Source organism: Thunnus maccoyii, chromosome 7 (assembly GCF_910596095.1).
Source record: "Thunnus maccoyii chromosome 7, fThuMac1.1, whole genome shotgun sequence".
Lineage (NCBI taxonomy): Eukaryota > Metazoa > Chordata > Actinopteri > Scombriformes > Scombridae > Thunnus > Thunnus maccoyii.
Genome location: NC_056539.1, coordinates 28,240,090 through 28,265,345, shown reverse-complemented (window position 1 = coordinate 28,265,345; position 25,256 = coordinate 28,240,090). Strand labels below are relative to the sequence as shown.

Below are 25,256 nucleotides of genomic sequence, written 5' to 3'. Positions count from 1 at the left end.
ATTAATGCACTTTCGCACAGATTAGATTCAAAGAGGTTTCACATTAACGTCAGCTTAAATATAACAGCAAATGATACAAGACATGCACTGAAGGACATCGATCAAACTGTGACTTTGGAAATCTACTGCACATGTAAAATTTGGAAAGTTAAATCTTTATCCAAAGATTTAATTTTTGTTTTGTTTTTCTTCCTAATATGTTCTTGTAGCCGTCTTAATCACTTCCAACAGCTGTGAGCGGTTTTCTCTATTGCGGAATAACAATAGCGCTCAAACGCAGATGAATTTATCATGCATAGTGACATCTTTGTGCATACTTTCTGTCACTTTTCCAGTGTGAACACATTACTTATACACATACAAAATACTTGCTGTGTCCCAATTCCATACTACACTCTAATCCTAAGCAGCTTTTAAATCTGTAATGCTTTCACACGGGAAAAAGAAAAGATGTTGAGTGCACAAAAAAGTCAGTATGCAGACAAAAAAAAACATTTGAATTTCAAGTGTGCTGCTGATGGACACTATTGTCACATGATGCAATGCACAAAGGAAACAGAGGACCTAGTCAAAGCTGCAAAAAAGTCAAATAAAATTGTAGATGCTGGTGAGACAGCTCTATAAGATCTTGTAAAACTAAAAATAAGTATTAATGTTTAGGAGAACATTTAGCTTTTTCTGTACTTAACACTGTGACCATTATTATACTGTATACTATTAATATTTAGTATGTCTTTCCAGTGATTATCTCCACGACACCTAAAATACTTCACTACAGCCCAAATATGAGAATATGCTCCACATGTTTCTGTTTTGTACTTCACTGGTCTGATTTGATCTGAAGTAACGGAGGAAAAGTTCATCAACATGTGATCAACAGACAGACGGGAATTCAGCAGGTTTTTAACAGAAAGTGTTGCATATGTCAACACTCAGTCACTGTCCACCCCCTCTCATCCCTCTCGTTGCTCTCCTTCTTTCCACTCTTTCTTTCTGCCGTCTCCCACCTCTTCCTCCCCCTCCTCCTCCTCCTCCTCCTCTCCTGGTGGTCTGCTAAGCTGCCCACAGAGGTTAACAGAAAGACAAACTGACCAATCAGGAGCTAGTGCAACATAAGGTCAGGGGTCTAAGGTCAACTGACAGCATGAGCAATGGAAAGTCAAGACCGACTGTCCAGTGGTTACATACCTTAGAGATACACTCCCTTATCTTTTTATAGCAAACTCAACTGTGAACAGTGTGGAGTTATAAAACAAAACAAAACAAAAGTTAGCTGGAAGGAAATTTGGGGATTTAGAAACACTTTTGGTTGCTTTAACCAAATTACATAAAGTAGGTTATATAAAATTTGTTTTTTTTCTTCAGGCAGTCACAATGTGTAGACAAGCTGTATGGGCATTTCTATGAAAAAAAGAATTTAAAACCAAATATTCAATCATTTTTATGTAAGTAAAGAACAAACATTTTTACTTAAAACCAACGACTTGATTAACAGTAAGTCAAACAAATCAAACACAGATATTAAATTAATATGGACACTGAGATTTGTGTCTAAAATATCTGTCATACCTGCTGTCAGTCATACATGATAGTTTCCTTTGTATTTGTGAGGCCGTTAGCAGGTTAATTGCATCATTACTAAGTGCTCCTCTTTGATCTTCAGACAGCTTAATGTACTGCCTACATCAGGTGACACTAAAGACCAACATCAACCTGCCAAAAGAAAGACGTCTCCGTTTCTGCTGAAGCATCTGATGTTTTGAAACTGAGAGTTGGAAACACACTTGACTCTCATTTTATTTTTGTGTGGTTTAAAAAAAAGCAGTAGAGTAGACAAAACACCCAATACTTGAGTCATGAAAACCGAAGAGAATGAGAGCGTGACGCTGTTCATTATTGAGCCACCTGCACGGGTTGAATTCGACCTGGACAAATTGTCCTGCTGTATGTCAGCGGCATATGAAATGTATCCAGCACGGAGGCAGAAGGATAGAGAGAGCAGACAAAGAGTTCACAGTAATCTCTGATCTGTCCTGCCACACCCTGACCTACAAAGGTAACCCAAATGCTGGGGGCTACGTGCACACACCCACACACACACACACACACACACACACACACACACACATACACACGCACACACACAAAGCTGGCTACATCAGATACAGTCTGTTGTAACTCTACACTAGAGATGGAAAGATGGGAGGACATGATGAAGGATGAAGTGTGTGTTTGTGTGTGTGTTCCTTCTGAAGTTGAGCTAACTGCTACACCCCCTCAGGGCTCTCTTTACAGACTCTCATCCAACTCCAAACTCTCTTTTTCACTCATCACTCTTGAGGAGGAACCAGAATAAAAGTAGTTTTTCCTCCAGAGTATGACGAGTCTCTGATGATACAGCGCCAAGCTCATGCTCGGTCTGACATGAAGGAATTCTCCACCAAATATCTATCTTTTGAGTATTTATTAGTTGCTAAAAAGAGAGATTTGAAAGGTGACTCTGAAAAGTTAGCAGATTACTCCTTCACAGAGCATGAAATCATAGCAGTTATAATAGAGTCCAATGTTTCTTTATGTTTTTAGGTTTTTTGCTGTTTGTTGTGACTATTGGAATCTATATGAACTGCTGTAAAGTCAAACTGTCTACAGCTGCTGTTCTCCACAAAACTGCAAACTGCAGAGTCACTTTTCATGCCTGCAGGGGGCAAATATTAGATTCTCAAAAAATACACATTCAGTGGAGTGCTCCTTTAAACGATACAGTTAAAGCTGAAGCAACTGCTCAGAAATATAAAATCTTTTACCCCGCATATTGAAGACAAAATCGCAGATGTAATTATCAGATAGTTTTAGAAATGTTATCTGACAGAGAGGTCAACAACAAGAGAGTTTTTATGACTTAACAACATCAGCATCTTTATCTGTGTTTACACGTGTGTTTACCTGTAACCGTGAAAGTCATCGATGATATTTTGGACCAGCGGTGAGGTCATTGGCTGATGGATGTGTCCAGCAGCCAGCGCCGTGTTCCCGCAAAGTACTGGCTGCGTATGATTGGCTCTGGGGTCCCAGGTGTAATTCCCGGGGGCGAGGTTGGACCCTCCCCTCTTACGTCGAGGCAGAGTTCCGTGAATGGAGATTGGCTGATAGGAAGATGCTGGGAGCTCTGATAGGCTGCTGCCACGTCCTGGAGGGTGACTGGGGGGAAGAAAAAAGAGAAGGAGAAAAGAGAGAAAAGAGAGGAAGAGTGAGACAGCAACTAAAGTTAAAACCACTAAACCTATGTAAATACTAACTTTATAGTTTTGCTTATTAAACAAACACCCTTCCAGGTGGGATTTTATCCCCAAATTTGCCACACAAGTAGTTTCAAGGTTAGAAAAACCTTCTTTCAACCTCACACATAACACTTTATAGACACTTTTTTTTTTGCTTACACAAGATAAAATATTCAGACATCATATTTATGGCTGCACGGTGCTGTAAAAAGGAAATATTTTATGTCTTTTGCATCATCTCATACATATTTTCTTTTTATTTAGTCTGACATATTTGGTATCATTTGAAACTTTGGGGGCTTTTTCCCTAGATAATACTTTTCTATAGTTTTGAACAAAGCTTATGCACACATAGTACATTTGTAATAGCTGGACCAAAGAATTAACATAAGAGAATTAATATTTTTTGAAAGTTTTCTAACACAGACAATGAAAAAACTGATAAGAAACACCCACATATACGGGAAACTTTAACAAGTTCTTTACATCGGATTCAGAGTTCATCCCAGGAGATCAGTTTTCATTGATCTGTGAGCCACTTTTGGTCATCCAACTCACCCGTGTCTGGAGCTGAGGAGGTCCATGGAGGAGGCAAGGGAGGCCTGGAGTCTCCTGGAGCTGCTTGGAGCACCGTGGGAGGTGCTGGAGACTCCAGGGTGAGAGGTGCCTCCTCCCAGGGTGTGATGTGCATGGAGAGACCTGGGCAAACTGGCAAAACGCCCCTCCGCCATCATCCTCAACTCTGGAGAGAAACACACACACAGAAATAAAAAGTCAGACAAAGGGGACTTGAATCAAAATAAGTGACAGGGTGAAAGTCTCTCAGGTGTGTACCATGCTTACAATACAGTTATGTAACCATGGTAACACAAGACAGAAGGGTCAGATTATAATACTCTAGCATCACCTTACTGTGAGATGTATAATCTAAAACACACAAACACACACTGACGTCCAGTACTCACTCAGATGAAATATTATGATACATGATACACACATAAAGAAAGCCAGTACAACAGGTGACCCCCCTCACACACACACACACACACACACCACTAATAGACTCACATGGCTGACACACTCACATAGTCTTTCACATCATCATGCACACAAAAATACACAGTGACACATTAACTGGTGGGAAATGAAGCTTGTCATTACATAACATTATACCAGTAGCTTTGGCTAAGTATGTGATTCTAACCATGCCTAGCTGTCTTTTTCCTTTTTTTAACTGTGTGTATGTATACACAAAGAAGAAGAAGCAGAATTAAACATTAAAAAACCATAATTATACTGTTGAAACTGTGAGAGATGGCAAACGGCTTTTAAACCAAATCCTACATCTATTCATACTGATTTTAACCCATTAAACTATAACACACTAGCTATTTTATATTGTTATATTATTATACCATCCACAAAACCTATTTCTGTTGCTTCTGAAAAATGGAAAATAAAAAAAAAATCCTCCATGTAGTTTTTAAATTTGATTATTATTATGGTCAATTGTTTTAACAATACTCACATTATATTAGAAAAATATCAAGAAAAGTGTGTATCAAGCAACAATTACATATTAAACTCCTCAAGAGAGCTTTATAATACAAGAAGGATGTTGAGCTTCCATATTGCAACAATGGCTGAAACATAAAAGCATTGGTGTATGTAACTGAATGTGAAAAGGCATGACGAACAAATCCCAGGCGGCTTCAAGCTCCAAGTGTTGCGGTTACAGTCAGTTAGATGCAACACAGCTGAACCACCAGGACAGTCCTGTAGCTGCTGTTTTTGAGAATTTGACCCCTGCTGTTTCTTACATGCTGCTCAGCTGAGAGACAATAAGAATCAGCTTCCTATTAGTGAATAATGTCAACAGAGAAAAGAAGTTTGACCCTCCACCTCAGCTCCAGGCAGTATTTTTATCCAGCGGACCCTGAATGTCATACCATTTGGGAATGCTTTAAATACTTTATATCCCGATGAGGCACTGAAAACAAGCTTCTACTGAGCAAAAAGGAGCGCTGCACACAACTTTGCTCATGGGGTAGATTTTGTCCCATGACAGAGACGCAACAGATATAAATACACAGAGATGAAGGCGACAGATAGGTGGGCAGTGATGGAAAACACTGAACAGGTTCTTGATAAATTCCCCTGCTGCATGATAATGACTGGACGCAGGCTATCATCTGCTCTGAATCACTCATCATGCGGCAGTTAATCACACTGTACGCACTAAAATATCGTCAGTCGACAGACATGTTGACAGAGTGGACGGCAGGAGATTCGGCGGATCCTCCTTCATTCTAATCTCATCAAATCTGAACTGAACTATGTCGATGTTTGTTATTTCTGATCTCATAAAACGCAAGAATCTGATCTAAACAAGTATGCTCGCATTGTGTCTCTGAGCCCGATTATGATCAGAGAAAGTCGTCTGCGGTGTGTATTGTAGGGCGACGCAGGGACACGGTAGCTGCTGTCAAACTTGTGAAGTTGTTTCATCACGTTCTTATTGTGACCCGAGGTGATTCATTTATATTTCAGCTCAACGGACTGCACTGTAACTGTGCAGGAAATTCTTGTGCAGCCAAAAGACTCAGTCACGCATTTGCCAGTGTACAATACAAACAAAAACATTCAGAGTGCACAACAATTCGAGGGAACATTTTATGAAATAATTTGCTGTCTTGTAAAGAGTTTAATGAAAACATCAAATCACATGTTTCACAAAATCAAAATTAAATCAAATTAAAAAGAGAATCCTGGTAGATTTAGGTGAGTAAACACTCCTTTTTTGTACTTGCTGCATTTTGTCTTTGTTTGAGCATGATGTATTTTCTCCTACCTTTGTACAGCTTATCGTAGCATTTTAATCAGAGTCGGAAAAGCGTGTGAAGCCGTAACCTTCAGTATAAATTCACAGCAAACAATGCAATGTATTAATAAGATTTTTGGATTTGTTAGAGGCCCTTTCTCATAGAGCTAAAGCTTCAGATTTTTTCCTGCCTTTACTGTTTGTGCTAAAGTAAACATGTCACAAAGCTAGCGGTGTAATGAACACAGTTAGGAAACTGATATAGATCTCCTCATTATAATGCCAGTAAAAAAAATCAAACAAGAATTTCCCATAAATGTTGCAGCATTTACAGTACACAGTGTGTTGGATGTATTGTTACATCCGGAAGCAGGAATAAGGACACACCGTGTGGTATTAATAACTTGTGGGCACATTTTCTGCTATAAAACAAGGCTCAGAAATTCAAAATGAAAGAGATGTAGAACACAGTCAAGGTGTGCTGCAGGGTGCATGTGCAGGGAGTAGGGTTGGGGGGGGGGAGGGGGTGTGTGATAGCGTTTTATCAAGTCAATCAGCTACATCGTTTCACTAAGATGCTATTGTATGGTCTATGATGCTGTTTCAGAAGAAAACACTCACAAGTCTGTTGGTCTTGCTAAACAACAACAAAACAGTTTGTTTTTCATTTGTGATCTGAGAATGGTGAGTTGTGTTTCTCTGTCTGAAAAAAAAGGATCTTTAGCCAAATGTGAGAAAGTTTCAGAAGATTAATTAGCTCCAGCTGATGTGAAACAATATCAACGCTGGCTTAAACTGAAAATTTGGTGTATTGGTCTTTTTTTTTTCTAATAAAAAAAGTATTAAGATTCATCAAGTGTGGAACTAAATCCAAAATGGAAATAAACTCTAAACTCTAGCAGGGAGTCTCTGAGTCACCAGCTTGCAATGATGAATGTCAATAAAAATGCAAATACAGGTTTAGAGAAAGGAACAGCTGGCCAGCTCAAGACTTTTCAGTGTGACAAGTAAAGTTTATACACACACACTCACTCACACTCAAACACACACAAACACTGTAAAACCAATTCAAGGCAACACAGACTCCTGCTAAGGCATGCTGGGTCAGAGTGGGGATTCCTCTGAGGGGCAGAACGACTACAGGACGACCTATTATAAGACCCTGAGGGATGGTCAGCTGTGAGTGTGTGTGTGTGTGTGTATTTGTGTGTGTGGCCCTGACCATCTGCCAGACACACACACCGCCTCCCGCAGAGGAGAAAGGACCAACTCTCACTGAGTGAAAACACAGACATGGAGCACTTACGCACATGAATACTTTGTCAATTACTCTTATAAATAAATTATTCATGCTAAGACCTATAAGTGGTTATTTCCAAGTAGAGTGAAGGTGTGAAAAATCTCACTTACTCTCCTTCTATCTGTGTGTCCATCTCCTTTAACCTCTCCCTTTTCCATCCTCCCCGTCTACTACTTCCACATTACTTATTTCACTTTTCTGGTGTATTTCAATCACGTCTCTTTTTCTACTCATCCATCTTTTCCTTTCTCCTTCAGTCTTGTGTCCCCACCTCCACACACACACACACATCCCCTCCCTTCCTCCGTCTGTCCATCATGATGTCAGCTCTTCTTTGGCCTCCTCACTTCGTCCCCTTCTTTCTTTCTTTTGTCCCTCCATCTCTTGTAATAATAGACTCTTTCTCTCTCTCCCTGCCTCATCCTCTCCTTCCTACAGCTGTTCAGCCCCCGTTCATATCGCCCTACATCTCTCTCTCTCTCTTTCACACATACACACAAATGAGCAGTGGCATTTCCTTCACCAAATTTGCTATATCGGGACATAATCACACTTTCACTGTGTAAACATACCAAGCACAAAAAAGGGAGCTTTTAAATAGTTATCTTCTTTTTAAAGTTTGTTTGTATAATCCATGTTAAGATTTGTTTCCCCTTGTGACTGGTAATCTAGCCTCAAACACAACTAGTGTTTCTGTGGTTTCCAACCAGTTTAAAATAGCCAGGATGATTTAGAAAGGCAGTTAAACTGTTGACAGGAACTATGTTTAAGGTGTACTGAGAGGTGGGAAGAGTTATTTTGAGCGTCCAGGATTCAAGAAGTAAAAGTCATCTTTCTTTTTTCTGTTGATGTCTTACAGCTGGAGCACCTTCAAGATTTAGATCCAGCGTCAATGATCAGTACAAAAATGTGTAACTGCTGTCAAAAATATTGGATTATTTGATTTTTAAAAAAACACCAGACTGTGAACATAACGACTCAGAGAGAAGTCAAACCTCTACGAACAACACTCAGTAAAGAGTAGCCACAGTCAGAAATGCAGGACAAGTGACATGAAGCATAAAAGGTTAAGTCACATTATATTTCCATTCACCAAAATTTCTCCACACTCTACCCTAAAAAAGGATGTGATGTCAGATTTACGATGTGGGTTGTAAATAAACAAATACAACAGCGCACATTTTCAGACCGTCTCTCCTGGAAGATATTCATGATGTTGCAGTTGGTTGTTCACATGAAAAGTGACACAAATAATTGTGTTAAGACTGAAAAAGAGGGCTTGAGAGAGAAGTTCAACCCCTGGCTCCTTTCTCACTGCTATATGCTTCGCCAATCACTGCGTGAAATGGGTGTGAATGTCAGATTAGTCGGTTTCAGAAAGTTAGAGAAACTGTTGGACATAGCCTCTCCTAATCCAACATTGGAAAGGTGTTGGATTAGGGGAGGATTAGGGGTATCCGATAACCTAATGCGCCAGATGGTTTGTTTCACAGAGTCATCTGAGAAGTCGTCCTTGGAAACTGTTTGGAAAAGGTCAGGCACTTTCAAAAAAAAAAAACTTGCCAGGTGATTGGATGAACCATCTGTCTATAACAATTTATCACTGTTTTACCTTTCGAGGCAGCTGGATTCATGAGATCATGAGATCACATGAGAATAAGGTAAAGGTTTCTAAAGCTAAACCAAATGTCCAACAAGCAAGAATATTTTGTTCTTATTAGCCTGGTAGTCTGTTTGGCCGGGGGCCTTATTTTGCCCTAACCAATGAGCAGTGACTAATGTATCCTGTTGATGTCATTTTCAGTTGATACAGAGGCTGCAGTAGCAGCTGCCAGGAGCAGTTGAAGTTCCTCATATTGACCAAAGAAATATGGAGATTGTGAGGTTCTTAGTTTTGTAAATCCGCTTACAACAACTTATAGCTGCGTCAGTCTCATCCACAATTGTAGCCATTTTACTTGTGGGGTTTGAAAAAGAAAGATGATGTCCCCATTCTTAATTCCCCCTGCAAAGCTGTGATTGGCTCGGTTGTTTTGTTAACCAGGTAAACAGCTGTTAATGAGCACAACTCCGCCTTTTTAAAAATCACTGAAAAACTCTGAGATGTGGCCGGCGAATCGAAGGTCTAGAAAACGTTGAAATGGGAATTTACAGTGGAAAAATAAAACTTCAGGACCGGTGACGCATTTTAATTGACGTCTGCTAACCAATCAGATGCAGTTTCCTTGACTATGACACAGGAGACAAAATATTTTGTGGACTGTGGTTTGCTTTGTCACCAACACTAGTGAAGTCCTGCACACACACACACACACAGATAAAGAGAGAGAGAGAGAGAGAGAGAGAGAGAGAGAGAGGGAGAGAGAAAGCTTTGGGTGGGAAACAAGTGCAGATTAACAGGAAGAGGAAATGGCAGTATAAACATTTAGACAGCAGGCAGCTCATTATAGAGGATTACTAGTAATAAAACAAATATCTCTCTCCTTCTCTCCTCTCTTCCTCCTTCTCACTTCTCACTGACTGTCTCGTGTTGCCCGTTTAATTCTGTCTCAAAATCAGAGGATACGACTCTCCTATTAAATTAAATCAAACTAAATGTTTTGATGTTAATTTATCTCCGTCTGTCTCTCTAACTAACTCTCCACATAAATCAGGAGTCAGTAAAGCTCTGTTTTTAATCCACTGAACTAGCAGTTTCAAAAAAAATGGGTGTCTGGGGACCAGCGCAAGTCCTTCAGGAGGTTCAACAAGTCCAGTTTAATTCACAAGTACCATTGTCTATTGTGTCAGTTTGGGAATTCAGGTTTAACTATAGAAATCTTATAAATCTTCTAATTTACATACAATTCAAATTGATCATCTAGATTAAAACGCAATCTACACAATATTATGATTTATGCATGAAATGGAGTTTAAAGCAGCAACTGTCACAGGCTGCAACACTGGTCTCTCATTACGCACACAGTATAACACAATAGTGAAGACGAACACAAACAGCAACATGCTTGGGAATGAGGGGTTTCCTCTGGCTGGCTTAAAGTGTCTTCCTGCCATGGTAAGCGCACACACACACACACACACACACACACACACACACACACACACATCAGTGCATTAGCAAAACCACCCCTGGCCAGAAGTGAACAATGGGAACAACTGTCACATGACCGCTGTTTAGAGCCAGCCTTTGTTAGAGGGAGTGAGAGAGAGAGAGAGAGAAAGGGAGAGAGAGAGAGAGAGAGAGAGAGAGAGAGAGAGAGAGAGAGAGAGAGAGAGAGAGAGAGAGAGAGAGAGAGAGAGAGAGAGAGAGAGAGAGAGAGAAGTGTCCTACTGCGCTCTTCAGTGCGTGGGCCCACCAGTGTGTATTTGTGTGTTAAGTATGTGTGTAATATATAAATGAGGCTGTTATTAAATCCCACAGCAGTAGCTGTCATTTAATACTTAATAGTGAATCTCTCATTCTTTCTCTCTCTCTCTCTTTCTCACACACAGACACACACACACACACCACCTACCCTCAGTGTTTGGGAATGTATGTGCTCATTTTGTATGTCTATGGTGAAATGTAGAGATGGGCAGTGTGGAAAAATGCATTAACTGTGTACAGTCACTGTGAGCCAGTCAGATGAGTCAGTCAGTCAGCATAGGAAGAAATATTTATATCTTTTACTGAAAGCAAGAACATACAATGTACTTTAAAAGTGATCAATTACAAAGAAAAGTCCTGCATGTTACTAAGTGAAAAGTACAGAAGGATTAATGCAGTTTTTGTGTATGAACATATATTGTAAACTTTCTAAAATAATTAAAAACAAAATGTCTTTGATCAGCCTGGTAATATATAATGAATTGTTTGCTAAAGTGATGAAACTCTGTGTTAATGTGGCATGTAATGACATAGATTTTGCGATATGAAAGTAATTTTCACACTAACTCTACATATGGTTAACTGTGTTATTCCTTACGTCTAACAACAGACCATCATACACATGACAAAAAAATTGTTTGACTTTTTGGGGATTATGCTCATATAGCTCTCTTGTTGAGAGATAGATGAGACGATTGACACCACTCTCACATCTGTATGCTAGAAGCTTAAGACAAGAGGTGGTTTTCTGGTGACAAGACTTCAGGAGATCACTGCACCAAGTCAAGAAATAGTTCCAGCACATAACATGGTAAAACCAGAAATCATCATTTTTACATTCAGTTTTTGTACAATTAGACAAACAAGATATAAATTGCTAATTGGTGAGCTTTAGAGTTGCTGGTAGGTGGATTTTTTTACGTTTGAACAGAGGCAGGCTATTTCCCCTTGCTTCCAGTCTTTTTTGCTAAGCTGCCTGCTGTTTCCAGCTTTATATTTAGCATACAGACATGAGAGTGGAAAGAACGCAAATAAGTGGATTTAAGTAGAACTATTCTAGATAAAAATAAATGAGAGAAGTTCAGAAGTAAATGTGTCAATGATAAGGAATGGTTCTTTTCAGAGTGTTTTATTATTGATGAGTGGCTGATCCATTCAGAATGAGCCCTTTATAATCTATAAAGGAAGCGGGTCCTCTTCCACGGGGGCCGCCATGTTGCATCGCCATGTTTCTACAGTAGCCCAGAACAGACAAACCAAACACTGGCTCTAGAGAGGGCCTTTCCCTTTTTTCGTGAGTTTCATGGCCACCGTAGGTTCTCCTATATGCTTGGTAGGGGAGGGAGAGGGGAGGTGTATTGAGTTTGTTGCAATCTACAACCTCACCACTAGATGCCACTAAATCCTACACACTGGTCCTTTAAGGCTTTGTGTGCAAATATGAGGCGATCAATAAATGATCATGGGTGCAAATATAGGATCATAATGTTCATCGTGTCCTATAAAATGGCAAAGATGGTAATAAAACAACGTTGTGTTTACAGCTTGGTTCGCTGCCCCCAAGTGGCCATTTAAGCGCAGTGTCCATGCTAACACCGTTGCATTCAGCATGTGCAATAATTGGAGTCAATTTGTGTAATTCAAGGTATAAAGATTAAAGAAAATACTGATCCATTCTGATTTTTTAGAGATTTTTTAATATGATCTGCATAATCAGAATATAACTTTATATAACCAGGAAGATTCTTTACTGAAACTGAAAGTCTCTTTTAAAGGCGTTACAGCCAATTCAGCGGCACATAGTCATAGAACATATGACAAAGATCGCTGATAGAAAGATACAAAGAAAAAATATAGAAATAGAAAGAAACATGAAGACAGTAATCAATGATCAACAATACACTTGAGATCAGTAAGTAAAGAATGTGAATAAATGTATTTTTTTTTTCTGTCGTCAGTCAGTCAGTCATTCAGTCTTTGTAAAGACCAACAGGTCACATAGTGCTGATGGCTGGCTGGAATACCAACCACCTCATCCCACTAAGGCGAGTAACACAACACCACACACACATACACACACACACACACACACACACACACACACACACACTCCCAGTGGTGTTTCACGACCATCACAGAGTTAAAGCTGAGCTCTGTGAATCCGACACAGACACATTTAAGCATTACCTCAAGGCTGAACCTCATTGGCTCGGTTCAACTCCACTACGACGTTTAGACACAACATCACTGACTAATGTCTGACACAACCTGCTGCATGCGTGTGTTTATCTGCACAAACACACAAAACACCTACAACACACACACACACACACACACACACACGCTTACACACACATCTGTCTCTGTCATCATCTCATGGGTGGCTGGCTGTTTAAAGATGTGTACTCATAACTGAAAGGTCAGAGCTTCAATCTGAGCAGCATTCACTCAACCTGTCAAAGTGTTTCTAACCAAGAACATCAAGTCTTCTTAAGTGTCGCTAACTGTTTTGCTTTACATTTTAAAAACTGTTAAGTCATACGGTACAATAAATATTAATGGCTTTACATCTATACAATTTATTATATTACAGACTGCTCATGTTACTTGTTGCAGAAGGTTTTAAATTTCTTCAACTTCTTTGGCAGAACTGTCTCTGAAATGCAGTCAAATCAATAAAATGCATTATATTCAGAACAAATAAACATCTATGAAACATTAAAGCCACGATACACAAACCGTAAGCAAGCAGTATCAAACTTACTCAAAAATAACTCAGCAAGAAAAATCTCGATGACAGATCTTATTTGTCATATTTCATGTAATTATTTCCTGCTGGGGCTTCCTCAGCTTATACCACCAATCCCAACAACCACAGTTACACCCAGCGCCTTGGGATGGCAACTTAGTGCCCAAAAAGTCCCTGAGCAAACCTAACTCACTGTAAGCTGTAAACAGTTCAACCAACAGGATGGAGAGATGGACAGCTCAGAGACCAAGAGAAAACACAAGAGTGTAGTGAAATAAACAGCAGCAACAATGAGAGAAAAAATACATTTTTCTATTTTTAACTTGTAGTTAAGATAGTGAAACATCCCCAAAACACAGACAATAAAAAACAAGACATACACACACAAAAAAATGCACCTAGAGGAGAAGATGACCATCACAGATAACTGTCTGCATCACTATCAACATCTACATACACACATTCCTACACACATCTACTGAATGTAAGTGCACACACACACATACACATACATACACATGTTCATTCCTACCTGTCAGTGTGAACAGTTCCCTCTTTCTTGCTCTTTGCTGTTATCTATCTTTTAGTCTCATAAACTTACATCAAACTTATTCCATCTCAGAGTTTACTTGAATGACTGACTAGCTGACTGACTGGCTGACCGGCTGGAGGACTATACGCTCACGCTCCTTCAGACAGGCAACAACAAGTAGCGCCGCACAATCACAAGCCCTGCCCTCCTCTTTCTCTCTCTGGGGAGTGATTTGCGAGCATCCAGCCCCTCCTCCTGGTCTACTGTGTTTGGGAGGAGTTTCTTTCTTTTTTAGCCGAGTTGTCTCTCCTGCCCCCCCCCCGGCACTGAACAAAACTCCCCTCTGCCCTCCTCTCCTCTCCTCTACCGACTCCCCCTCCTCCTCCTCCTCCTCCTCCTCCTCCTCCTTCTCTTCTCTGTGTTCTCTGCACAGCCTCATATTTCATGCTCCAAGTCTTTTTGTTTGGGACCTCTTACACCAAACACCACCAACCGGTCTGGTGCTTAGAGAAGATTTAGATGTGACCTAATGTTGCCATTTGCAGAGAGGGGATTTTAAAAAAAACAAAAAAGAAAAAAAAAAAAAAAAACATGGTTGTGACATGTTTGAGATACTTGAGGTGCACTCAAGACTCGTGATGTTTAACTACTTGACTCAGTGTTGGCTGAAACATAAATCAGCTCAGTGTCAGAGTTGAAAATCTACTTGGAGCGTTCTTCTGACACAGCGATCAAGTAGCCTATGGAAGGAATGTTGGCAAAAAAATGATTAAGTTTCATCTGGTGAAGCAGATGAAACAAGTAGAAGAGCTTTCCTTGTGTCATTACATCAGGTATGAGGTCATGTTGAGTGTGTGCATGTGTGTGTGTGTGTGTGTGTGTGTGTGTGTTGGCTCTCAGGATAACACTCTCTCCTGTCTTTGTCCTCCTGTTCCTCTGTATTGTCTAGAGTTGATAACAGCCAGACACGTGCATGTACGTGCGTGTTTATGTGTGTGTGCCTTTCCTTTTAGACAATACAACGAGCCCATCCTGCTCCTATGAAAGCCGAGATGATCAGATGGGCCCGCATGGACACACACAGACACAAACACAGATGCTGCCACATAAAGTACATACGCATCTTTTGATCTTGAGCTATTCACACTAAATTTGTGAAGTTTAAGAAATCCTCCAAAGAGCATGAGGGCAAAACAGGCTCCTACTGTGGTAAGGGAAATTTTTTATTTTTTGGCAGCCATATGTTGTATTTTTTGGCAGTTTTGGCTATTATTCTTACAAGTTCTTATGATGTTTATACATATGGTTTTGCTAAAACTTTAGGATGCAGATTAACAAACTCAAACCACTATCAAAAATTATTATTTTCATCCAAAAAGTTCCACTGTAAACCTCAATTAGATTTTATGACTTCCTGGATTAACTTTGTCCTGTCCGTTCTGCATGTAATGAGTGATTCTGACAGCCACTTTGGATGTGCTTACTTTCACTTTCAGTTCCAAATTGACGGTTTAGTTAATATGGTTTTTTAACTGTTGGTATTTTTATAATCTGTTATCATCTGACTGCTCCTGTTTCCTGCTTCCTGTCACAGATCACAGTCATCACCTCGGTGAGTAAAATGTTGTCATAAGCCACAAGAAAGGAGGAAAGAAAATGAGAAGTATCAGTTTCCCCTTAATTTCTTTACTTTTGGTTGTGTTTTTGCTCAGCAAGAGCTCACATTTTGAGCATTTTACCTTTTTTACCACATACAGTACAGTCCATTTGCTCTCACCAAACCTTAGAAGAGGCACAGTCACTGCCACGTAGCTTGAAAAAAAACAAAAACAGCATTCTCCTATCAAACCATTAAGCATATAATCAATTAAATCCAAATAATACAAAGAGCCTGAGGTATTAGGTTATGCTAATCAAATCACACAGCAGAGAACACAGCCTAAATGTCAAAGCTGAACTTAGAAGTTTCTCCTGGGCTCCAGCAGACGTGGGAGGACTACTTGGGAGTAAAAAATATCCAAACTGAGGTCGAATTCCATTTTTTTTCCAAAGTAAATCTTGAACTATTTCACATGGGCATGTGAAAATTCTTGGCGTGCGTGTGTGTGTGTGTGTGTGTGTGTGTGTGTGTGTGTGTGTGTGTGTGTGTGTGTGTGTGTGTGTGAGGGGGGTATTTCCAGGAAACTGTACAGTGAGTCAGGAGTGTAATCTGTAATCAACTGTTGAATCACCTGAGCCCCCCCTGAAAAGGGTGGTGGTAGAGGGTGGTGTAGGTCAGTCTGTGATGACTGACATGTATCCTTGTGAAGACAGAGCTTCTGAAGCTGTTTCCACAAGGACAAAACCTCTCATCAAAACACTTTTTTAATGTTTGTTTCAAGCGGCTCTACACAAACTTTAGTGCTGTATGGACACATTCTCACATTAGGTTTCCAGTTTGTCCCGGTTGTGCTTATTATCTGATGCGGCTTCAGTTAGAAGGACATCTTAGAGGATTTTTTTATCAGTCCTGTCATTAATCAGAACTACAATGATTAATCGATTAACGGTTTTAGTCACTTTTTAAACAAAAATGCCAAAAAATTCTCTGGTTTCAGCTTCTCAAATGTGAAAATTTGATGCTTTTCTTTGTCATACATGACAGTAAACTGAATATTTGGGATTTTGCACCGTTGGTTGGATAAAACGAGACATTTGAAGACGACGCCTTTGACTCTAGGAAAAATAACACATTTATTTATTAATTTATTTAATGGACAAATCACTTAATTGAGAAAATAATTGACAGATGAATCGATAATAAAAATAAATCATTAGTTGCAGCCCTGGTCCTAATGTTCTTTTGTTATGGGATTGTGCTACAGATATTAGATATATAAGTGATAATACACGGTGAAGTGTCCTTAAAATACAAAAATAACAGAGAAGGCAGAGAAGAACACCCCAGTGCCAAGCACAATGGTATTTCCTCCACTGAGAATTTACCACAGTATTTTTAGACTTTTTTTATGCATCATACAGAATTAATTGCACTGGACAGGAAACAGAAAAGATCAAGGCTTTATCTTCGACTTCAGAAACGTTTTGCAAACCAAGATGTTTATTATAAAATGTGTTTGTAGAATGCCACACCATTACGGCCATTTCCTTTCTGTACTTCCTGTTAGCGTGAGTCCTAAGGCCAAGCCCTGATTTGGCACATTGGCCTTCAGGCAGCATAACGTTTTGGCACAACGCCTCGCTGAGTCACTCATTTCCAAACACTGACCACCAATCCATCTCAGGACATCAGTGTTTCTGAAACCATTAATTTGATGGGTTTGGCATCCCCGCCTACTAGAGCTGCCACCTGCATATAATTAGACTCGAGTATTACTACTTTATTACAGCTGGTATAAGCAAAGTTTGGTTTTTTTCCCCCCCATTTCATCTCTGTTTCTTTCTGTGTTGAGTTTTGTGGTATTCCAATTACTCCTTGTTAGGAACATTCTCTTCCCGATTTCATCCTTTCCTCCCCCTTTTCTCCCTCCTCTCATCTCCCCCTCATTCCATCCACTCCTCCTCCTCCTCCTCCTCCACTCCCTCGTTCCCTTACGGACCTGTACACATGCATACTTGAGTTATCCATGTGTGTTTCTGATCAGAAAAGTGTGACGTGTAAACAGAACAGGGTTTAGGCCGCTCCTCATTCCTCAGGTTGCAGCCTCAGGGTTTTACAATAAAAAGGTGAGTTATTGGTCCGAATATGTCTTTTCAGGTAGAATGACATCTGCTATTTTTTCTGACTCATTTCCAAATGGTTTCTGTGGAACATCAATGACAAAAAACCTCAAAACAGTTAATCATCATTCTTCTCAATTACTTAAGTATTGGGGTGGTTCTCTTTTTGTAATTTAATTACTATTGATTATCATCGTCTTATGAAGGGATCATGAACAATACTGTACAGAAATGTTGCTATTTACATATTTTTGAAGAGAAAATTTTCATGTTACAGGTAAAATCCAAGCAGCAACTACCACTGCTTGAGGCTGAAGCCAATGTCTTTAAGAACCTTAAAATGCAAGGCCACCAATGGACGCTAGAAGCTGGCTCCAACTGACTCCCAACTTCTCTCTGGTAAAGTAAGTCAATCATGACTTAAATTCGGGCCCTCTAATAAGTGTGCTGGTGGTCTTTTTGGAAATTATTGCTCCGTAAGATTTGAAAACTTATAGTAGCTTTGATGTCTGCCATGTGTTGATTGACAGCTGTGATTAAAACTTCACTGCTCTCACTTCACTATTGTTGCAATTTCGCTTTAATGATTTAATAATATGTGATTATGATACCTGCCCTGTTAGCCAAAGTGTACACCGCCCTGTGTTCACAGTAAGCTAGCTTTTGCTCCAGTTTGAGGTAGCGGGGTGAACATCCAGAGCGTGAAAGGCAACGCCCTGCACTCCTTATCTGGAAGGTCCTGGCTTCAAACAGAAAAAAACAGAGCCAACCATAAGCTGCAACTCTGGGCTTCAAATCAGCTCCAGTGCAAACCAACGGATGACGTCACACCTCGCTACGTCCATCTTTATATACAGTCTAGTGGTAGTATTTAAAAAAGACACTGTGGCAGATAGAAGTGTACCCAACACGCTGGTGTGAAGAGTTTTTGCACGCTGGTTACGTGCTCTGGGTGCCTCATGTGTTTGGAGAAGCAGATAAATGATGTTCAGTTTTTTCTTGTTGTTGACTGGAGGAGCTATTTGACCTGACACACAGCCTGGAAGAACATTACTGGAAAGCTTGGCAACTTGGGGAAAGTTTTTTTGACTTTTTACTTTATTATTACAGTGTTTTTCATTGTGGGGGGAATTTTTTAGGCATCCCATTGTGATCGCAACAACATGCTCATCACTTATGCCGTATGAACATAAATTAAATGTTAACCAGTAACATGTAAGGTCAGTGATTACACATCTTGTTTCAAGCAACGTTGCTGTTAGCCAAAGTTCTAGACAAAAATGTTTTCCACAAGGTACCAACTTCAGTTTTTCTTCAAGTATTTATGTAATTTTGGCTGTTCCTATCTTGGATCAGTCTTATTCCGGGATCTGGATCTTCACTGTTTTGACATACGAGAGATAACAGCAGAATGTTGATGGCACCATTGGTGTTCCAGACACACACACAGTCTGAGAGAAGAATATGTTTATAGTACACTTAGTATTAACAGGAGGTCATGTTGATGGGTCTATCACCTTCGCAAGGGAGATTATCTTTGCTTGGCCTGTACTCCTTTGTAGCAAGTAACAAATGATCTAATATGTAAAGGTCATGGACTTTAAAACCTCTGGATATACAGCTTGACGCTACACAACACTGACAAAAGACTGATTCTTTTTAAGGATGTTACAAATGATATGAATTGTGATTCATCTGCCTGGAGAGTCATTTTTCAGGAATACACAAATTAACACGGTATTTGATATCTAACTTTGGCCCTCGTTTTATAGCAGCAGAATGTTTTGTTCCAAGATGTCTGAAATGTCTCCTCCTCCAAAGTTATAAATTGAAGACAATGTTGTTCCATTAATTAATTTTGTGCGTGTTATTTTTCGTTCCCTGGACACTGATAAAAATACCTAAAAGCAAAGTTAGGTTTGGAAACACTTAGCTTGTGAAGAATGCAGCCTGTGTTTGTCTCAGGGTTAATTAACAAAAAGAAATTTAACAGCTGGCATTGACTGAAGCCATGAGAACTACTGGCATCATGAGCTTCAAGGGTCATGGTGTGATAAGTCTTATTCCTGGCAGCCACAATGATATCACTCAGGGTCAATGAGCAGAAAGTGCCTCCAGTAGACAGGCTTTGTTGGAAAGTTTGAAAACCAACAAGCTGAATAAAATAGAAAATAGCAGTAGGCCTCTAACGGGTTCAAATATGGAATCTGAAAAAGGCTTAATTATTAAATGAGTGAATTCATAAATCAAACACTGAACAAAGAAAAACACCAGGAGAGAGTTCAAGTAAGTTGCAAGCTATTAATGTGTGTAATTGTCAATGTGAAACAGAAGTCTATCTTTAGTAAACATCCCAACTGACCACTGTAAGTATTCTGTCACCATGGCAACATCACTGTCCACCACCAGCAAACAAACCGTCTGTATGAACACCTGCTCCCCCTCTCTCCTTCTCACACCAACACACGAACAATGTAAAACTTGTGTCGAGCCACGTTTAGCATGGCACAGCAATGTGTTGTGTGTGTGTGTGTGTGTGTGTGTGTGTGTGTGTGTGTGTGTGTGTGTGTGTGTGTGTTCTGGTATTCACATCACTTACTTCCTCAGCTCATATAGTTCAGGAAGAGACAGTTTGTATAGCTCACATTGCCAAGTTAATGAATGAATGCTTGAATGAATGGAAAAAATGATCGCAAATATGACACTAAGGCATTGTGTTCAAAGACAGTGATCCAGTTAAAAACCACATGTATGTAACTACAAAAATTCTTATATTTTGATGGTCCCAGTAGATAACTTGAAAAACTGCATCAAAACTGTCAGATATGACAAATATATTTACATGTGCACAGTAATACCTTTCCTACTAATACTTTGGGTAAACATCATGATTGTATACTCTTCATAATGATCTTATTTACATGACTTAAGTGTTGATTTTGGGAAATGTATTGGGGGGGAGCAGCCTGCACCTGTTGCCAAAGCACTCCGGATATTTTTTTGGATCTAGTGGAATAGGTTGATTTAGTGGGAACAGGCAGTCTTGATTTTCTATCCCCTGACCTGTTTGGTGTACAGGAAAGTACAGACATTGATAAATGCTCTTTCTCAGCGCTGTGGGGCTGAGCCCTCCGGGTGTGTGCAGCGCAGCAGAATAAAGACCGTGGATGTATAATAAGAGACAGACAACTAAACTCATTACGTTACTGTAAGTGCAATAAAAGCTTTGGGAGTAAAAAGCAAAGAAGAGTAATTTATCAATGTGATCCGTGATTGTGATTTGCGTCATAATGATACAAACGATAGAGCAAAATATGAAACGATAGACATTTTTCTCTCATCACATGATATATATCATCATATCGCACAGCCCTATGTACTACTAAATTGTTTTCCCAATTACATGACATTGACAAATGTATTTGTCTGGATTATGTTCACTGGTATGAATGAATGAAGCTCTAACTTTACACAGTTGTGAGGACATGGTTGGGGTGGATGGCGGGTGTACAAGTCCATGATCTTTCCCTAAACTTAACCAGATTCTCTAGTTGCCAAAACATAACCATAAAAAAGTTGAATAATGTTGTTTCTACCATCGGATATTGTACTGCAAGACTGGACTTGCCAGATATGTTAATTGACAACATTTTCTCAATATTTTAAATGTCATAAAAAAACGTGTGGCAATTTAGTAACATATATACATAACTTCTACAAGACAGGGTTGTCCACACTGATTTTTTGTTTTATTGTGCATGGAAAGTACAGTCCTGTTGCTTTAGGGTGGCTACAATAATTTAATCAACTTGTACACAGGACTAGAAAGAATCACCCATTAATATACTCAAGTGATATCATCATGTGATAACGTGTGCTTCCATATTTCCTCTGTAAGCACTGAGCATCCATCCTAATAAATGTGTTAATAACATGACATTATAGCCATACTTTCTATTTAAAATTACAAACAAGAACACAGCTAATGGTTGCAGTTAATCTTTTGAACGTAATAAGTATCCACAGAGCAGCCTCAGCATCATAGCAACAACTGCAACTAAACATAACCTGAAACTAAAATGCCTCAAATATGTGAAATATGAGCGTGCACGTGTGTGTGTTTTACCGAGACCTTCTATTTCACCCTCTAATTGTCCTAATTGGAGCATCTCTACTTCTCTGCTGCATTTTAATCTCTGCCAACAAGGAAAGTACCTGGCACAAACACACACACACACACACACACATACACACACACAGATTCCTATTCTAGACACGTAATCATATACTGTAGCCAAAGATGAAATTAATATGTGCCTGGACGCAGAGTGTGAGCAAGCATGTGAGTGTTTTGATCCTGAAGGTGCTCTCACTGGAATGCTCTTATCTGGGTCAAATGTTGAGATGGCATTTTTGGAAGATGCTGCGTGTGTGTGTGTGTTTGTGCGGTGTATGTTTGTGTGCCTGTGTGTGTGTGTGTGTGTGTGAAGGATACCATTAGCTGAACAAATCTGGCCTTTGTGGTAATGATAGGGGTGGCAGGCTGCCAGGCAGACAGATAATACCACAGTAGTTGGTGACTGAGTGATTTCAACTAGAGGCTGTTTCACCTCAGCAACAGTCCTCAACCTGCAGGTCAGGGCTCCACTGGCGGTCACACAGCGATCTCAGGAATGTGCAAATTTATGTTTTTAAAGTGGTAATCTGTGAAATCCTCGTCACGTGTTTTTCCTATATCTTTGGTGCTCATCCCTCACTCGTCACTTACAAAACAGTTGTTGAGGGTGTCGGCAGCGATATGACATCTCTTTTCTTGTTTTCTTTTTTTTGTTGTTGTTGATCAGCTTTGAGTTTCTATAGGTGGTGCTATTCTTTCTTTCAGTACTCTCTCGTTCCTCATGGTCTAGCAACTTTATGGCTCTTTGGATGGCGATGTGAGACTGACCAAAAGACCAACTTTCCACTTTGGGTAAAATGTTAACTAAATGTATTTTGACATAGAGGTTGTTAATTTTATGATGATGGTGTTTCTTTGACTTTTGTTTATTTTGCCAAAAATCAATCTCTATAGAACGATAAAGTCCAGACATGCACACCCAACCTGTTAGAGATGGCTCTTCTAGAGGCCACCGGGACTCTAAGGTCACAAATAATGATTTCAAAAATTAAGGAATAAGTGCAGAAAGAGAAAAACGAATGAAATGGAAGACAAAATGTAGTGATCCTGTCAAGTGGATATTTTTGTAAATACATGCTTCCAAGTGTGTAAATCATAGTGCGCCAGAAAGGAAGAAGTAGGAAGTATCCTATCAATATTATTTGGTATTATAAGACAGATTTTTTATTTCTTACTATAACTTGCTATGGGCAATTTAATTTTAAAATATCATCCATCATGTGGCTTGTTTGACTTAAAATGTAGAAATACAGAGATCCTTTGTGTCTTTCGTGCTGCTTCTAGGATTTGGTGGTCTTGAAATTAATAGAACTTGTGGGTGAGTTTAAGTTTATCAGCCCCATGATCAGTTTATTTACTGAATCTACCACGATAGAGAAACATGACACTTTTGTTTTATTGTGAAGGAGGAAGAGGTGATGAATGATGCTACATTAAGTCTCCAAAAATTGCATGAAATGCTTATTTTGATCATCAACAATCCAACCAACAGTTTGTGCAAACTAGTTAGCGTAGATAATTTCATATTGCATTCTTTTTTATCTCTCATACATGTTATATTTGTATACAAGCCATTTCTCAAATACTTTCTTTTACCAGTGTTACTTTTCTCTTCTGATTTCTGAAACTTCTGACAGTTTCAATTTGAACTTCTGACAAATGCGGTATTGTGAGTGAGAAGTCTTTAACCTCCTGCAGCTTGATGTCTGTTTTTGTTTTGTAAAGACACTCCGATCCAGATGGCAACTTGGCGGGTCAACTCTGAGATAAGAAGAGACTCTACGTCTTAATAGTCCACACTTCCTCTCAAAACTTCAGAAAGTCTGGCTTCATAAAAATGTTGAGTGGGTATCAAAGGAAACGTGACATGTGCAAAAATTGAGTTCGCAAAATTTTGTTTCTAGTATATTTCTGCCTTTAATGTACTGTTGTACATCAATGTACAGTTGTAGAGGTCAATGATTCAAATGTTCTGGTGTTACATATTAGCTTCAGAAGATTGACTAATATTATTTCTTCACTTGGTATAAACTGGACTTGTGCACAACTCAGAAACCCAGACAACAGTTGGATTTCACAGAGTAATGCATGGGAACTTGAGCAAACAAAGCAGTCTGCCACACACACACACACACACACACACACACACACACACACACACACACACACACACACACACACACACACACACACACACACACACACACACACACACACGCACACAGACATACTTGTAGAAGTGATTAAACCCAGCAGGACTCCAGGCCTCAGCACTTGTCTCCTCACTTACTGACAGCTTTGGAAGTGTGTGCATGTGTGTGTGTATGTGTGTGTGTGTGTTAGTGACACATTATTGTCCTCCAACAGAATACCCTCCCTCCACCGCCACCATTACCAGACCCCCCCCAGGCATATGCATGTCTTTACATGACACTAATGCTATCTGTCTTCGTCTCTCTGTCTCTACTCTCACATGGGGGGAGAGAGACAGAGAGGTGGAAGCTTGGGGACTCAAACATGGAGAATAAACAACCTGATGGGACAGATAACGACAAATAATGTTTGCTCAACCATGTGTGTGACTGCCCGTGTTTGTTTGTGTGTATTTGAGTACCTCTCCTCCTCTCTCGCTCCTGGAGGAGGCGTAAAGAAGTGAGGAGGTGCAGGCGGTGGAGGTTGTTGTGGACTCCGAGCTCCAAGAGGTCACACTCTGAGAGGTGGAGCAGATCCTAGAGAACATAAACAAAAAACGTAAACAAAGTTACTCTGAACTGGTATTAATCCATCCATACATGTACGCTAAAATGGTTAATAATAATGCTGCTCTAGATAAGATCCTGTGAACTCAAATATATGATCAATATTTCTGTAATGATGCGTGTGTAGCGTGAAGATCTCTAAAGCTTCTAAAGCTTTCCTCATTGTTTTGGTTTTGCTGGTCTCACTGGTTGAGCCGCCCACCCTATCCCCAAATATAAAACTGTCAACAGCCTGTGCAGGCACACATTCTCACAGAAGTTGTTCCTGCCCACGATGAAATATTGTACAGCAAAGAGCTAACAGATTAAACAAACAGCTGGCAAGAGAAGTCATATCTTACAATCTAAAAAGGGACATTTTTCTCGTGAGTTGGCAAACAATTGCAGAAAAAAGTGGTACCGTGTGGTGTTTTCGTTGCTCTCTATTTAGTCTTTCATGGAGTTTTTTTTTTTAGGTTCTTTGCTATCATAACTGCAGGATCTTATTATTAGAAACAACACACTTACTGTGTACAGGTATAGGGCTGCAACTAATGTTTATATTCATTATCGA

At 39.6% G+C, this 25,256-nt stretch overlaps 1 protein-coding gene across 2 annotated transcripts in view; it reads right to left on the bottom strand.

Annotated features, from left to right (window-relative positions):
- Window positions 1–25,256, bottom strand: part of bcar3 (BCAR3 adaptor protein, NSP family member) — an 82,720-nt gene that overhangs the window by 39,673 nt on the left and 17,791 nt on the right. The window contains exons 3-5 of one of the 2 annotated variants that reach the window (XM_042416465.1): window positions 24,559–24,673; window positions 3,837–4,020; window positions 2,944–3,198 (exon numbers count right to left, since the gene is read on the bottom strand). In XM_042416465.1, the coding sequence (XP_042272399.1) occupies window positions 2,944–3,198; window positions 3,837–4,020; window positions 24,559–24,673 (554 nt within the window). Of the gene's footprint in view, window positions 1–2,943; window positions 3,199–3,836; window positions 4,021–14,047; window positions 14,222–24,558; window positions 24,674–25,256 lie in introns of those variants that run through there. The other variant, XM_042416466.1, reaches the window with a different exon arrangement.